This window comes from Eleutherodactylus coqui, chromosome 4 (genome assembly GCF_035609145.1).
Source record: "Eleutherodactylus coqui strain aEleCoq1 chromosome 4, aEleCoq1.hap1, whole genome shotgun sequence".
Classification (NCBI taxonomy): Eukaryota; Metazoa; Chordata; class Amphibia; order Anura; family Eleutherodactylidae; genus Eleutherodactylus; species Eleutherodactylus coqui.
Genome location: NC_089840.1, coordinates 240,876,133 through 240,893,918, shown reverse-complemented (window position 1 = coordinate 240,893,918; position 17,786 = coordinate 240,876,133). Strand labels below are relative to the sequence as shown.

The 17,786-nt window shown below is 46.4% G+C and overlaps 1 protein-coding gene across 1 annotated transcript in view; it reads left to right on the top strand.

The window, feature by feature from the left end:
- Positions 1 to 17,786, top strand: part of SPADH (spermadhesin family member) — a 46,455-nt gene that overhangs the window by 11,433 nt on the left and 17,236 nt on the right. The window contains exons 4-5 of the mRNA XM_066601678.1: positions 12,897 to 13,032; positions 14,096 to 14,295. Of these exons, the coding sequence (XP_066457775.1) occupies positions 12,897 to 13,032; positions 14,096 to 14,295 (336 nt within the window). The remainder of the gene's footprint in view (positions 1 to 12,896; positions 13,033 to 14,095; positions 14,296 to 17,786) is intronic.

The window sequence follows — 17,786 nt, the reverse complement described above, 5'->3', positions numbered from 1 at the left end:
TACATGTTGGGCTGCATCTCAAGTTCCCAGGTCCCACTATTAAGCCACAATAGCGGCAAGAGTGCCCCCCCCCCCAACAATTTTTACTTCTGAAAAACCCTCATTAGCAAGAAATACCTTAGATAAGCACCACACTACCTCCAACAAAGCACAATCACTGCCTGCATGACACTCCGCTGCCACTTCTCCTGGGTCACATGCTGCCCAACCGCCCATTTCAGTAATAGTAGCAGTCAAGACAGGCCCCAGTAACAATTCCAAAGCAGCAGTATAGGGGGAGCAAAATATTAGTTCTATTTCAGTAGTAGTAGCAGTCTAGACAGGCCCCAGTAACATATCACTAGCAGCAGTATAGGGGGAGCACAGTATTAGTTCAATTTCAGTAGAAGTTGCAGTCTAGACAGGTCCCAGCAACATATCACTAGCAGCAGTATAGGGGGAGCACAGTATTAGTTCCATTTCAGTAGCAGTAGCAGTCAAGACAGGCCCCAGTAACATATCACTAGCAGCAGTATAGGGGGAGCACAGTATTAGTTCCATTTCAGTAGTAGTAGCAGTCAAGACAGGCCCCAGTAACATATCACTAGCAGCAGTATAGGAGGAGCACAGTATTAGTTCCATTTCAGTAGTAGTAGCAGTCAAGACAGGCCCCAGTAACAATTCCGAAGCAGCAGTATAGGGGGAGCACAGTATTAATTCCATTTCAGTAGTAGTAGCAGTCAAGACAGGCCCCAGTAACAATTCCGAAACAGCAGTATAGGGGGAGCACAGTATTAGTTCCATTTCAGTAGTAGTAGCAGTCTAGACAGGCCCTAGTAACATATCACTAGCAGCAGTATAGGGGGAGCACAGTATTATTTCCATTTCAGTAGTAGTAGCAGTCAAGACAGGCCCCATTAACAATTCCGAAGCAGCAGTGTAGGGGGAGCACAGTATTAGTTCCATTTCAGTAGTAGTTGCAGTCTAGACAGGCCCCAGTAACATATCACTAGCAGCAGTATAGGGGGAGCATAGTATTAGTTCCATTTCAGTAGTAGTAGCAGTCAAGACAGGCCCCAGTAACATATCACTAGCAGCAGTATAGGGGGAGCACAGTATTAGTTCCATTTCAGTAGTAGTTGCAGTCTAGACAGGCCACAGTAACATATCATTAGCAGCAATATAGGGGGAGCACAGTACTAGTTCCATTTCAGTAGTAGTTGCAGTCTAGACAGGCCCCAGTAACATATCTCTAGCAGCAGTATAGGGGGAGCACAGTATTAGTTCCATTGCAGTAGCAGTAGCAGTCTATACAGGCCCCAGTAACATATCACTAGCAGCAGTATAGGGGGAGCACAGTATTAGTTCCATTTCAGTAGTGGTAGCAGTCAAGACAGGCCCCAGTAACAATTCCGAAGCAGCAGCATAGCGGGAGCACAGTATTAGTTCCATTTCAGTAGTAGTTGCAGTCTAGACAGGCCCCAGTAACAATTCCGAAGCAGCAGTATAGGGGGAGCACAGTATTAGTTCCATTTCAGTAGTAGTAGCAGTCAAGACAGGCCCCAGTAACAATTCCGAAGCAGCAGTATAGGGTGAGCACAGTATTAGTTCCATTTCAGTAGTAGTAGCAGTCAAGACAGGCCCCAGTAACAATTCCGAAGCAGCAGTATAGGGGGGAGCACAGTATTAGTTCCATTTCAGTAGTAGTAGCAATCTAGACAGGCCACAGTAACATATCACTAGCAGCAGTATGGGGGGAGCACAGTATTAGTTCCATTTCAGTAGTAGTAGCAGTCTAGACAGGCCCCAGTAACAATTCCAAAGCAGCAGTATAGGGGGAGCACAGTATTAGTTCCATTTCAGTAGTAGTAGCAGTCAAGACAGGCCCCAGTAACAATTCCGAAGCAGCAGTATAGGGGGAGCACAGTATTAGTTCCATTTCAGTAGTAGTAGCAGTCACGACAGGCCACAGTAACATTCCCGTTGCAGCAGTTTAGGGAGATAACAGTCTCTTTCACATTTCAGTAGCTGCAGTATAGACAAGGCCCCAGTTACATTTATGTAGCAAAAGTGTAGGCCAACCCCACACACCTTGCTGCACCATGAGTGCAGGCGAAGCCCATAAAAATTACTAGGATTACACTGTAGGCGAGGGCCCAAAAAAATTGGTGTACCAACAGTACTAATGTACCTCAGAAAAATTGCCCATGCCCAACCAAGAGGGCAGGTGAAACCCATTAATCGCTTTGGTTACTGTGGCTTAATTTGTAACTAGGCCTGGAGGCAGCCCAGTTAAAATAAAAATTGGTTCAGGTGCAAGTTTCAACGCTTTAATGAGAATTGAAACATATAAACATTGTTTACAAAAGTAATATGACTGAGCCTTGTGGGCCTAAGAAAAAAATAAAAATTGCCGGTTCGGCGTAATTACGTGAGGTTTCAGGAGGAGGAGCAGGAGGAGGAGGATGAATATAATACACAGATTGATGAAGCTAAAAGGTCCCCATTTTTTAATGGTGATAGAGAACGATGCTTCCATCCGCGGGTGCAGCCTACGTATTGTTTAGGTATCGCTGCTGTCCGCTGGTGGAGAAGAGAAGTCTGGCGAAATCCAGGCTTTGTTCATCTTTATGAGTGTAAGCCTGTCGGCACTGTCAGTTGACAGGCGGCTATGCTTATCCATGATGATTCCCCCAGCCGCACTAAACACCCTCTCTGAAAAGACGCTAGCCGCAGGGCAAGCAAGCACCTCCAGGGCATACAGCGCGAGTTCAGGCCACGTGTCCAGCTTCGACACCCAGTAGTTGTACAGAGCAGAGGCGTCACGGAGGACGGGCGTGCGATCGGCTACGTACTCCCTCACCATCCTTTTACAGTGCTCCCGCCGACTCAGCCTTGACTGGGGAGCGGTGACACAGTCCTGCTGGGGAGCCATAAAGCTGTCAAAGGCCTTGGAGAGTGTTCCCCTGCCTGCGCTATACATGCTGCCTGATCTCCACGCCTCCCCTGCTACCTGGACCTCGGAACTGCGCCTTCTGCCACTAGCGCTGTCGGATGGGAATTTTACCATCAGTTTCTCCGCCAGGGTCCTGTGGTATAGCATCACTCTCGAAACCCTTTCCTCTTCGGGTATGAGAGTGGAAAGGTTTTCCTTATACCGTGGGTCGAGCAGTGTGTACACCCAGTAATCCGTAGTTGCCAGAATGCATGTAACGCGAGGGTCACGAGAAAGGCATCCTAACATGAAGTCAGCCATGTGTGCCAGGGTACCTGTACGCAACACATGGCTGTCCTCACTAGTAAGATCACTTTCCTCCTCCTCCTCCTCAGGCCATACACGCTGAAAGGATGACAGGCAAGCAGCATGTGTACCCTCAGCAGTGGGCCAAGCTGTCTCTTCCCCCTCCTCCTCATGCTCCTCCCCCTCCTCCTCCTCCTCCTCAACGCGCTGAGATATAGACATGAGGGTGCTCTGACTATCCAGCGACATACTGTCTTCCCCTGCCTCCGTTTCCGAGCGCAAAGCGTCTGCCTTTATGCTTTGCAGGGAACTTCTCAAGAGGCATAGCAGAGGAATGATGACGCTAATGATTGCAGCATCGCCGCTCACCATCTGGGTAGACTCCTCAAAGTTTCCAAGGACCTGGCAGATGTCTGCCAACCAGGCCCACTCTTTTGTAAAGAATTGAGGAGGCTGACTCCCACTACCCCGCCCATGTTGGAGTTAGTATTCCACTATAGCTCTACGCTGCTCGTAGAGCCTGGCCAACATGTGGAGCATAGAGTTCCACCGTGTGGGCACGTCGCACAGCAGTCGGTGCACTGGCAGATTAAACCGATGTTGCAGGGTGCGCAGGGTGGCAGCGTCCGTGTTGGACTTGCGGAAATGTGCGCTGAGCTGGCACACCTTTCCGACCAGGTCTGACAAGCGTGGGTAGCTTTTCAGAAACCGCTGAACCACCAAATTAAAGTTACGGCCGTTTTCACACACAACCATGCCCGGTTGGAGGCTCAGCGGCGAAAGCCAGCAGTCAGTCTGCTCTGTCACACCCTGCAGCAGTTCGTGGGCCGTGTGCCTCTTCTCTCCTAAGCTGAGTAGTTTCAGCACAGCCTGCTGACGCTTGCCCACCGCTGTGCTGCCACGCCGCGCGACACCGACTGCTGGCGACGTGCTGCTACTGACACATCTTGATTGCGAGACAGAGGTTGTGTAGGAGGAGGAGGAGGAGGGTGGTTTAGTGGAGGAAGAATACACCGCCGCAGATACCAGCACCGAGCTGGGGCCCGCAATTCTGGGGGTGGGTAGGACGTGAGCGGTCCCAGGCTCTGACTTGGTCCCAGCCTCCACTAAATTCACCCAATGTGCCGTCAGGGAGATATAGTGGTCCTGCCCACCTTTCCTTGTCCACATGTCCGTTGTTAAGTGGACCTTGCCAGTAACCGCATTGGTGAGGGCGCGTACAATGTTGCGGGAGACGTGGTCGTGCAGGGCTGGGACGGCACATCGGGAAAAGTAGTGGCGACTGGGAACCGACTAGCGCGGGGCCGCCGCCGCATCATGTTTTGGCTATTTGCACGTCTAACGCTTGAGCGTGCGGGTGCGAGGCGGCGTACTTGCGCTTGCGCTCAAACAGTTGCACTAGCGACGGCTGGATGCTGCGCTGAGAGACATTGCTGGATGGGGCCGAGGACAGCGGAGGTGAGGGTGTGGGTGCAGGCCGGGAGACGGTCGTGCCTGTGTCCTGAGAGGGGGGTTGGATCTCAGTGGCAGGTTGGGGCACAGGGGGAGAGGCAGTGGTGCAAACCGGAGGCGGTGAACGGCCTTCGTCCCACCTTGTGGGGTGCTTGGCCATCATATGCCTGCGCATGCTGGTGGTGGTGGCTCCCCAGCTGATCTTGGTGTGACAAACCTTGCACACCACTGTTCGTCGGTCGTCTGCACTCTCAGTGAAAAACTGCCACACCTTAGAACACCTTGGCCTCTGCATGGTGGCTTGGCGCGAGGGGGTGCTTTGGGAAACAGCTGGTGGATTATTCGCTCATGCCCTGCCTCTACCCCTGGCCACCCCACTGCCTCTTCCAACCTGTCCTGCGGCTGCAATTGCCTCCTCCTCTGAAGACCGGTCCTCAGTTGGCTTATCACACCAGGTGGGGTCAGTCACCTCATCATCCAGCGGCTCTTCCTCCTAATCCTCTGTGCGCTCCTCCCTCTGACTTACTGCCCTTACTACTACCTCATTGATAGACAACTGTATCTCATCATCATTGTCCTCCTCACCCACTGAAAGCTCTTGAGACAGTTGCTGGAAGTCCCCAGCCTCATCCCCCGGACCCCGGGAACTTTCCAAAGGTTGGGCATCGGTCACAACAAACTCCTCCGGTGGGAGAGGAACCATTGCTGCCCAATCTCGGCAGGGGCCCGAAAACAGTTCCTGGGAGTCTGCCTGCTCTTCAGAATGTGTCATTTTCATGGAGTGTGGCGGCTGGGAGGAAGGAGGAGCAGCAGCCAGAGGATTCAGAGTTGCAGCAGTGGACGGCGTAGAAGACTGGGTGGTCGATAGATTGCTGGATGCACTTTCTGCCATCCATGACAGGACCTGCTCACACTGCTCAGTTTCTAATAAAGGTCTACCGCGTGGACCCATTAATTGTGAGATGAATCTGGGGACCCCAGAAACTTGCCTCTCTCCTAATCCCGCAGCAGTCGGCTGCGATACACCTGGACCAGTAGCTCGGCCTGTGCCCACACCCTGACTTGGGCCTCCACGTCATCGCCCGCGTCCACGTCCTCTAGGCCTACCCCTACCCCTCAGCATGGTGTATTACGAGTAGAGCAGAAACAGAATGCTGTAATTAAATGTGCCGCTTATTGGCCTGTGGTTGGAGGCTGACTTCGCTTACGGAATGCACAGCAGAGCCAGGAAACCATTATGCGCAAGCCTGTAGTCAGACCTAGGTGCGTATGACTGAGCATCTGGAATTCACAGGGCAGAACCAGTCAAGTGGCCAAAGGCCAGTGGTAGGCCTTAAGTATTTTGCTTCAATTTTTTTAAATGGTGAGGTGAAAAACCAGACAGACACCGTATGCAGCGCATATATGTATACTCTTTCCCTCTGGCGGGATGACGGCGATCATGTAACGGACACAGCAGAGCCAGGAAACAATTATGCGCAAGCCTGTAGTCAGACCTAGGTGCGTATGACTGAGCTGCTGGAATTCACAGGGCAGAACCAGTCAAGTGGCCAAAGGCCAGTGGTAGGCCTTAAAGGGGTTGTCCGGCCATAAACATTACATCTCATTACTTCTGTTTGCCCATTTCCATGCACTTTGTAATATACATTGTGCATGGTAAATGAGGCAAACTGAAGTTATTGACTTACCTGTAGAGGTGCCCCCCCCCCCCCCCCCCGTGTTGCTCCTCGGTCGTCCCTGGTTACGACAAGAAATCTTCTTTTCTTGTCGGGCCGGCTCCAGGTCTTGACGGGACATCGGGGACGCGCTTCTCGCTTCTGCTCTCTACTGCACATGTGCCGTAGAGCTTCAGCTGCTGGGAAGCTCTCCTATGCCTGCAGGGGACGCGCGGCTGCTGGATCTTGATCTTCATCTGTGAGGTAAGTGGACGGCCGGGCTCTCGCAGGGGTGTGTGTGCGTGCTGCTGGTGGTGGCCGGGCTGTCAAGAGTCCTGGGGGGGGGGGGGTGTCGCTGGTCGCTGGTGTTGGCAGGGCTGTCAGAAGTCTGGAGGGGTGGGTGGCGCTGGTGTCGGCTGGGCTGTCAGAAGTCTGGGGGGGTGGCATATGTATGTGTGTGTGTGTGTGTAGGGCATGCTTGGTGCTGCTTTCACTTTCAATAGCCGACGATCGTCTGCTATTGAAAGTGCTGCTAGAGATCACGATTTGCTCCTACAGCTCTGACAGGTGTAGCAGTAGTTTCCTTCATCTCCCCAGCGTGTCCCCTCATCACTGGTCCCAGTGTCCAGTGATGAGGGGACATGCCGGGGAGATGAAGGAAACTCTTGCTACTGCTGTCAGAGCTGTAGGAGCAGATCGCACTGCTCTCCCTGCTTTCTCATTACTTTGAATGGGGCCGGCCGGCTGCTGGCTCCATTCAAAGCAGTAAAGCGTGCATGATGCCGGTCCTCCAGTCATGTGACCGGTGTCATCGGGAGCGCACACTGAGGAGAGAGAGGCAGCAGTGCATCATGGGAACTACCCAGCGGCGCCATCTTTGAAAAATCCTTCAGGCAAACTTTATAAGGGGAAGAAAAGGAATAAAAAGGTGAGGAAAAATATCGTTTTTCATGGTTAAAGCTGTAATGTGTGATGCTTCTCCTCTACAGGGCATTCATGGGGGAAAAAAAATCAGTTTCAGCAGCGAACAACCCCTTTAAGTATTTTGCTTCAATTTTTTAAAATGGTGAGGTGAAAAACCAGACAGACACCATATGCAGCATATATATGTATACTCTTTCCCTCTGGCGGGATGACAGCGATCATGTAACGGACACAGCAGAGCCAAGAAACAATTATGCGCAAACCTGTAGTCAGACCTAGGTGCGTATGACTGAGCTGCTGGAATTCACAGGGCAGAACCAGTCAAGTGGCCAAAGGCCAGTGGTAGGCCTTAAGTATTTTACTTCAATTTTTTAAAATGGTGAGGTGAAAAACCAGACAGACACCGTATGCAGCGTATATATGTATACTCTTTCCCTCTGGCGGGATGACGTCGATCATGTAACGGACACAGCAGAGCCAGGAAACAATTATGCGCAAGGCTGGGTATTAATGAGCGACTAGTACCCCCAGCACACACGCAGTAAACTGAAGACGGTCACAGGCAGGCTAAATATAGTATTTTTTTTACAATTTTTGGGAAAAAGCCCACTGCCTGTGATATAGCCTGTATATGGATTTCCCTGTTGGAGGATGACTGTGGTTATTGAAAGCACAGTACAGCCAGAAAAAATAATGCGCAAGGCTGCAGTAACACCTAGCTGGGTAATAGTTAGCGACTACTACCCCCAGCAGACACGCAGTAAACTGAACACGGTCACAGGCAGCCCAAAGATTTTTTTTTTTACAATTTTTTGGAAAAAGCCCACTGCCTATATAGACAGTATATCTCTTTCCCTGTACCAATGTCCCTGCCTCACCAGTACTGCCCCTATACTCAGTAAAATGACTGCAGACTGAGGACGCTATGGTCTGCACGCCCCCGATATACCAAAAAAAAAAATTTGTGCAAAGCTGCTAAAAGCAGCCTCAACAGTACTGCACACGGTCAGATGTGGCCCTAAGAAGGACCGTTGGGGTTCTTGAAGAAGAAAATAACAGCCTAACACTGTCCCTATAGCAGCTACAGCAGGACGGCACTTTCCCTAATGTCTTTCAGCATGCATCTGTGGCGAGCCGCAGGCGGGGCAGATTTAAATACTCGGGTGTCACCTGATCTCCCCAGCCACTCACTGCAGGGGGGTGGGATAGGGCTGGAACTTCACAGGAGGAAGTTGTAATGCCTTCCCTGTGTTTCTATTGGCCAGAAAAGCGCGCAAATTTCTCAGGGAAGGAAATGTAATGGAGTCGAGTACCGCGTGGTGCTCGTCTCGAGTAACGAGCATCTCGAACACCCTAATACTCGAACGAGCATCAAGCTCGGACGAGTACGCTCGCTCATCTCTAATAGACAATTAACTATGGTTATACTCATGTAATGTATTCAGTTAAAGCCCATTTACACACACAGATATCTTTCAAAAGATTAAAAGATGAGCGATGATTTTGCATAAAGTACTAATAGGCACTAATTGCTATTGGTACTTTATTAGCTTCATTTGCATGCAAATGAGCTTCTGGGAGCTGTTACAGAACTCAGCAGGAGGTCAGAGCTCTGTAATTAGCTCTATTGTTCAGCCATGGGCTCCTGGTTCAGAATTCAACACCATGGATAGCAGACAGAGCATGCAGTCCTGTGTATCAGCTGTTCTGCCAGCAGGGCTGTAACAATGTTATCAGCTGTAATCAGCTTGCCACAGGCAGAACACAGCATGCAGTCCTGCTTTTCAGCTGTTCTGCTGAACAACAGTTTTCAAGCAGAACTGAAAACTGTCATTCAGCCGAACAGTGAAAGATAAGCACATTAAGACACCACAATTATGGCTCAGAAGACGGTTTTTGAGCAAATTTGGAGAGATGTGTCTAAATGGGCCTTTACTCATAAAGCTGCATTTACACTGCAAGGATCATCGCTCAAAAGATTGCTTTTGAGCAATCATTTTGCATAAATTACTACTTGGTGCTAATGCCTATTAATATCAATTAGTAGCGTATAAACCCCCTGTGTGATTTCAATGAATGGCCAAGCGCTGTCTGTAATTGGCTGAGCACTGTGACCAATGACAGGCAGCGCTCAGCTGTCATTCAATGAATAGCTGAGTGCTGCCTGTGATTGGCTGAGCGCTCAGCCAATCAGATACAGCCCTTTCAGCAGCCGGGGATTTAAAATCCTGAAAGAGCTTCAGAGCAGGGACGGGACCCAAGCTGCTAGATGTGCCTGAGCCCCAGCAGCGGCGGAGAGGTGAATATTTATTTATTTTTTATTTTTTACACCAGATAGGAATAATTTTCAGGGAAGCCCTTCTCTGAAAGTCACTGCAGGAGTGCCGACATCACGATCCCCTGCCACAGCTGTCACAGCTGTAGCAGGGGATTCTTTACTCCCCGCGAGGAAAAGAAATCCTTTGTCACAGCTGCCACAGGTGATTCTTTAATCTATATGGGGAGTCAACTTGTCACTAAACACAGTGACAAGGGGACTCCCCGCAGGGAATATTAACACGCCCCACGGACCTTTGGTGCACACATGTCCTATGTTTTGCAGGTACGTGCATTTGCACGCCTGTAAAACATGGACATGTGAACACATCAAAGGGCACCAATGGTTCTAATAGGCTTGCGTTTTTGTGCGCACAATTGCACGCACATAAACACGCTCGTCTGAATCCACCCTTATAGTAAGTACTTGTATACATCTATTTCTCAAAGAATATTTGTAAATATCAGACTTCCCAGATTATTTTAAAATTCAAAAATCTTGAGAGACCTTACAGTCCTATCAAAGATCGCATTTCCTCTAGAACTTTCTAGTCATAACATATAATACATGATATATCCTACTCAATTTGAGCAAGTTAACATCATGTTTGACAATTCTTTCCAAATATAGTTTTTTTCATGAATCTTTAAAATTCAAGAATTTGGGGTGCATGTGATGCTGGCAACCTGGAAGTACCACGTTCCTCACATTAAGAACAAAGAGGGGGGAAAAAACTAGAATAAATTATTTAAATGACAATATTAACTAGAGATGAGCGAGCATACTCGCTAAGGGCAATTGCTCGAGCGAGCATTGTCCTTAGCGAGTACCTGCCCGCTCGAGACAAAAGGTTTGGGTGCCGGCGCAGGTAAGCGGTGAGTAACGGCAGTCAGCAGGGGGGAGCAGGGGGGAGAGAGGGAGAGAGAGATCTCCCCTCCGTTCCACCCCACTCTCCCCCGCAGCTCCCTGCCCGCCGCCGGCACCCGAACCTTCTGTCTCGAGCGGGCAGGTACTCGCTAAAGGCAATGTTCGCTCGAGCAATTGCCCTTAGCGAGTATACTCGCTCATCACTAATATTAACCCTTTCCAATGCAATTTTGGATTCAGGGTTTCCTAGGGGGCTTTTTCTTTCTGCCATTATGCAATGGCACCATCTGCTGGCTACAGCCAGTACTGTGGTATTGGACATGCTGGAGAGGCCCCCAACAGCAGAGCAGCCAGTAATGTACAGTAAGAATACCCTGTCGGACGTCTTCCGACATCAGAGCTGTACAGCCTTCAAACAGAATGTCTTTATACGTCAAACAGTGGATTAGAAAGGGTTAAAGCAAGGAAATAGAAACACTTGTCGATAATAGTAAAAATAAAGTACATGTAAAAAAAGAATATATATATATGTTATAATATTTGGTATTATATTAATGTTATAATATCTGATTATCTGATATAACAGAAAAAATTGAGGAAGGTAAATCAAAATTTAAAAAAAGTATATAAATGTAAATATTTAACAGTGTAGGGAAACAATATTGAATATTAAAGGTAGTTTCAACCATATTGTTCATACCATTAGTTGATAATGTGTTCAACCTGTAAATCCGAAATGACTCACATTGCCGTAACCTTAGAAAGTCATTAGGGACATTAACTGGAATTAGTTCAATAGGAACAACCAAGAAGGAGCGATAATCTGATTTGTCTAATTCAGCGAAATAGGGAAAATCAGTTCCAATATTTGATCTATGCTTGTTCATATAGACACATAGAGGCTGAATGGTTCTCTGCACATACTGTAAATTGCAGAAGAGCAGATAAATCACATAAATAGAAACGCAGTTCAAAAACGTTTTAATAGGAAAGGATTCCTGGGTAATAGAAAACAGAAACATTTTGACAGCATTACCAATACTAGAACAACATAAACATCTAGGCCTATCACACCTAAAAGACCCCCCCCCCCCCACCCCCTAAAGGAGAAATAACGCTAAGGGCCAGATTAGTTACCATGTGCAAATGACTAGGGGCCAACAGGTTGAAGAGTCTAACCGATCTCCTAAGAGTAAGGTTTGGAACCAGAGGACTCTTACCATTCAATTAGGGTCACTCAATAAGATATACCAATATTTTGACAAAATATTCATAATGTTTTTATGATTAGAATTAAAAGTTGTGATAAACCTACATGACCCAAATGCGGAACCATCATTTTAAGGGGCACTATGGGTCAAACAATAACCTTGGGAACGTGTATTTGCCCTAGAAAGAGCATGTCTAATCAAACTAGTAGGATATTTTTTCCAGTTTAAATCTGTTCAAATAGCTGATTGCACGTGTGTTTAATGTGCGATCTGATGAAAGTGTCATTCCCGCACAGAAACGTGTCATTCAAATAAAGCATTCTTGTTCATCCCATTGGACTTTCTTGTGCAGCAGTGCCATGGTAATCCTATTTTCCTCCATCTTCTCTCGCTTTCCTCAAGTCATCAATAGTTGATCGGCCAGGGTCCACGCTGGGGAACTCAGCTGATCAGCTGAGTGAATGTATGAGGTCAGTGCCACTATACACAGTGGACAGAACAGTAGCCACTGCTCCAACCTCTGCATAGTGACCAGCGCTTGCAATTGCAGGTGCAGCTCCAATTGATTTCCACCAGAGAATTAACTACTCTGAGCACATTTTGTATGAAGCAAAATGCTATGTATCACTGTTAGAGGCAAACATACTCTAACTAATAAGCCACAGTGGTACTGTTCATGTCTTTTACTGAGCTTTTACTTTAAACAATTATCCACAGCGCAGAGAGAAACCTTGAAATTCAATAACCTGTAGATTCACTCTTGCAGCAATGTCCTCCGACAAACATGTTTTGTAGTGGAAAACAAGATTTGCACAATGTAGAAGAGGAATTTTAGACCACTCTTCCCTGCAAATGTGTTTTATTTATTTAATCAATATTTCTGGGGTGCTTTGTGTGTACAGCCCTCCTCAGGCCCAATGTCTATGGGATAACTGTGCGAGAGATTCACAAACCAAGCTGCCCATAGGGAAGCACGGGTGTCCACAAATGGATTAAAAGCATGCAGATTTGATTTGCGGACATTTTGGTCCGGAAAACAAATCACAGCATGCTCCATTCTTCTGCGGATATGGCTGGGACGGGTTCTATTGCAGTCAAAGAAAGCCATCCAATCCGCGTCACACCCGCAATCAACACTGCGGACGAGCTGCGCATTCTACAGGAAAGAGGATATATGTACTATAAATTATTGTTCTACATCAGAAAATGTACCACTTTTTGCTGACGTCATGTATCCTTCTTTATTTTAGCTAATTCTTGTGGCGGTACATGGACTGAGACATCAGGATATATATATGGTTATTGGCAAGACTCTGCTTCAAATCCATGTACCTGGACAATTATGGTCCCAAATGATTCTATTTATGTCTACTTCAATGATGTAGAGTGAGTAGTATAAGTTTTCCCTTTTTAACCCCTATTGCTTGCCTTCCTCGTACACTTCTTCCTACACAACTCTTTAAATATGTTGTCACACAATTAAATTTCATATTCAGTGTATAGTTCACAAAAAAAGAACAATGTTTGCTATTTTCACTTACTCCAGTGAAGACTTATGACATTTTCTTACACAGTACAACACTACCTGGAATTCAAAAATTTTAGGAATGTGCATATCTGCCAAATGAGCTGAGAGCTGGAGGGCAAACACCTCTCCTCACAGCCAGGTCTCTGCATACTGATGCTCTGTTCACTACAGGGCAGCCAATAGAACTAGCTTTCTGCTGTAATTATTAGGAGAAGCAGAGCTATTTTAGTGCATGACAGTATAGCTGAGAAGATTCTTTCTGCAGGGAGAGTAAGAACCATCTATATATATTTCAGCTGCCAGAAGGGGAAGGAAACTGATTTTGGCTTGTGTGTTTATTAGCGGCTGGGAACACACAGAAGCAAAAAATAATGAGAAACGCATTTTTATGTTAGAAACACTCTAAATTATCTTAAAACAGCTATTAACAGACTTTTAGTATGAAACTGATTCATGGGATAACCCCATTAAAGGCTGTGCCTCAAAAGTAAGAGAGATGCATGTCCAAAAGATGGAACTTGGAACTATCTTCAGTTAGTGTCCCACCCGCCCTTTACACCCTGAATGCAGTGACTGAAATTGGTCAGTAGGATGGAAATAGCCATGCGTCCAGTGATACACTGCTTCCTTAATTCCCAGAGAAGTCAAGCTACACCTTTTTGTGACTTAGGAGAAGCGGTAACAGTGCAGTTCATTGTACTACACCGTTTGTGTAACTTCCATTGGCTTCTATGCTTTTACTGAATTAGTGTAGCTTAGCTGAGCTTAGCTGTGTCTGTCATCCCGGCCACCTCTTAATCAGCTGTGTTTCCATTTTGCACATTTTTAACCAAGACAGAAAAATCCCTTTAGGACTTCTCATACTGTATATTAAGTGATTTATCACATAAGTTATTGGATTTATCTTGTTGTACTGAACAGAATGCAGAATAGTGGTGGAGACTGTAATTCTGAGTATGTGACCGTATATGATGGATATCCTTCGGACTCATCTGTACTTGGGACAGTTTGCCAGAATACACGGCAGTCGTTTTACTCATCATCCAGTGTCATGACTTTGGTACTAGTTCATCAGAACTCCCCTGGACATTTTGCAGTTTGGTATGATTCATTCACTCCAGGTAATATGTGAAAAAATACATAAAGACAATGGCTTATTGATGACAAAACTATTACCTAATGAAAAATAATTGACAAGCACTTACACTCTAAATGATCCAGGCACACTGGGGCCTATTCACTTAGACAAGCGTTTCATACGGCAGTCTAAGGCTCAGTTCACATCACGTTTTTGTCTTCATCCAAGGGTCTCATATTAGTGTACATTTAAAATCCCAAAAATGGAACCCCTGAGCAGAGATTGAACAGAACCTATCTTGGGCATTATAGAAAGCTGCCTAAATAGAAACCAGTAAGTCCCCTTTTTGGGAGGTTTCCATTCATTTGCACCATTCTGTGCCAGAAAGGAAAGCGCAGTCTATCATGCTTTTCTTTCTTGCACAGAATGGCACAAATGAACATAAACTTGCCAAAACAGAGACCTATTGGTCTCCGTTTCAGCAGTTTTATACAATGCCGAGATAATTTGTCATATTCTGTTCACTTTCTATATTATAAAGCACTTTATTGTATTACCAACAATAAAGACTGTTGTGCGAAAAATACAACAGATTCAGAAAATTCTTGTCAGTTAGTTCTTTCATTTATCAGGAAGCCTTAAAATACAAAAAGTGAGAGCTTTTGGAGGATGTTAATACTTCCAGGGAAAGAGATGTGAGCCCCCTTCTGCATGTGGCCCATAATTTGTATGATTCAATATTTTTTCATGCCTTTGTTTTCTGAGTTTCTTTGGGCTCGGTCACATGAACGATTTTTAAGCGCGCTCAAAAAGAGCTCTCCTAAAAGAATCAATGGGTTCCTATAGGAGTGCTCACATGAGAGAAGTGCACTAAACGGAGCACACCTCAGAAAGATAGGACACCATGGTCCGTGCTGGACGCGGTGCAGGAGTTTCCATTGACTCCTATGGGAGCAGGAGTTAATGGGAATTCCTGCACTGGGAATAGATTCCTCACTGCTTACAGCAGTGAAAGCACATTTTATATGTCCCGCTGTAAACTCCTGTTTGTCTCTGCAGGGATGAGGGGAGTCCCCGAGAGTTCCATTCATCCCCGCGGAGACTTACAAGAATTTACATTGGGACATTTAGAAAGTGCTTCTGGGCAGCACCCTTTAAAAGCCCTGTTGTAAGCAGTGGGGTATTCCTCCTGACCTCCTGCTGGGCAATTGCCCAGCAGTAGGGGACTCCCTCAGCCTCTCTCCCCAAGGGAATTTCCTATAGCGGAGAGAGGGAGGGGGCTGAGTTACAGGGCTTTCCGCGGAAAGCATGAGAATCTTTAGGGAATCTCTATAAGAATCCATATAGCCCCACCCACTCTTTCAAGCCCCACCCACTCTCTATGGATTATGGGGATATGTCTTGGGATTTCCCCATAGCAGGGAGATAGAGGGGAGTTATGGGGGATTAACCCATAGCACCACTCCATCTCTCCCTGCTCTGGGGAAATCCCAAAGCCGTTCGGGGCTTCTTCTCTCTCTTCCTGGAGCAGCTGTGCTTCTCCAAGTGCCGCTGCTCCAGGGAATGGGTGAATTTCAGGTGCATGAAGATCGGCTGTTCTGCACTTAGAAATTTTGGACATTCACGCAATTTGCGGACATAAAACCAGAGATTCTTTTTTAGCACGCCTTTCATGCGCTGAAAAAAAATCATTCATGTGATCGATGACATGGTTTTAATTTATTTTTTAATCATTTTAAAGGTTTTTATTTTTTTGAGGCTTTTTATTGCTTTTTAGCATGCAGCCAGAAAATTATTTTCTTACCTCTCCAGTGCAGATCTCCTCTGTGTCGGGCGGATCTTCTTTGTCATGCACCCGTGGATGTGCTCAGCACGCCGGGCAGCGTACCGCGAACATGTGCAGTACGGAGTTTTTTTTTCAGCTGCGGGTATGCCACGGATCAGACGGCTTCCATTGACCCAAATACGCAGAAAAATGGAGCATGCTGGTATTTTCTCCCACAGGGTGCGATTCACATGCCGGGAGAAAATGCCATCCGCATGCTTTTAAATAGTATGCGGATGCTAATGCATTCCTATGGGCGGCTTTGATCTGCGGATCTTCCGTGCGGGTTTCACAAATCAAAGCCACAAGTAGATATTGGGCCTTACTAACCTAAATAAGCCAGAGTTCAGGCTAAAATGGCACTTTCCAATTTTTTTATATTCTAAAGAAGAATTTCTTTGAAACTCAAGATTTTGCATGTTACACACCTCTGTGCATTGTGACGCTGATAGCAGGGGGCCAATGAGCTGATCAGCCAAAGTCCTGAGCGGTGGACCACAGCCGATCAGTTATTAATGACCCATACTGGGGATATGCTATTAACCCCTTCTAAGTAGTCTAAAGCTAAAATAGGTTGGTTTTTAAAATAATAGTGAGGTTTTCTTCTCTTTTTCATGTATGTTTCCTCTACCGTAGTAACTCTGTCAACCATATAGGAGGAGATTTGCTGAGCAAAATCTGCAGTATTCTGGGAGACATTGTACTAAAAAAAGCACAATTCATGGAATTTAAAACTGTATTTAAAAAGATACACACAAAAGTGAAAGGAAAAACAGAAAAAAATGGGGCAAAATAGGAGGTTTGATAACTTTTTATCACCTAGTAATGGGGCCTTTATTGATCCCCACTTCCCGCACTGTATATTGTCATGGTCAGCATAATGCATTTTAAATGTTTTCCTTTTTATTTACCTCTTATGTTTCTTCACTGAGAAGATGATACTACTACCCTTGGTGAGTATAATACATTTAATGTGCGGCTGCATTATCCTTACTGAGGCATTTGTACAGTATTCTCTATCTCTATGAATTTCAGCCAGTATTGCATTTCGGTTCCATTTGAGAAAACGGGGCTGAGCTGCAGTTCCACACACAACCTGAGGACTGACGTGTCGCTGTTTATTATGTTATTTTTAAGGGCACAGTCAGGCGAGCCTTTTTTTCATGCATGAATAGGTGCGTTTAAAAACTGACTCTATTAGAACCAATGCTTTCCAAAGAAATCCTACTGTAAAAGCCCTTAAAGGGGTTTTGTCATTAAAAGAAAAATTATCTAAACATACCTATTCCTTCCCTGTCTGTCTCCTTATCACATCTTCTGGTTGAGCTTCTCCAGTGCCCCAGATCAGCTCACTGCAGGATGGGCCCGGCTTATTATGAAGGCTGCTTAATTACAAACTTCTTCCTGATGGGTCAGTGAAGGTCACATCCCTGTGCTGTAGCTTCACTGCCTAGGAAGGAATTGTAATCTATTTCAGAGACAGCTCGCATGAGCAATCTCTGAAGAAGATATTCTGTCCTCCTGCTGGCCTGTGAACTGTGACATAACGTACATTGGCAGACTGCCAACCAAATGTACATAACCTCACAGGAAGGAGAAGAATCAGGCAGCTGAAGGTGAAGTGAGCCCACAGACTTCAGGAGACAGGAGAAGATAAGGGAGGTGAAGATCTAGTTAGTAGACTGATGGGGGAGGAATAGATAAGTAGA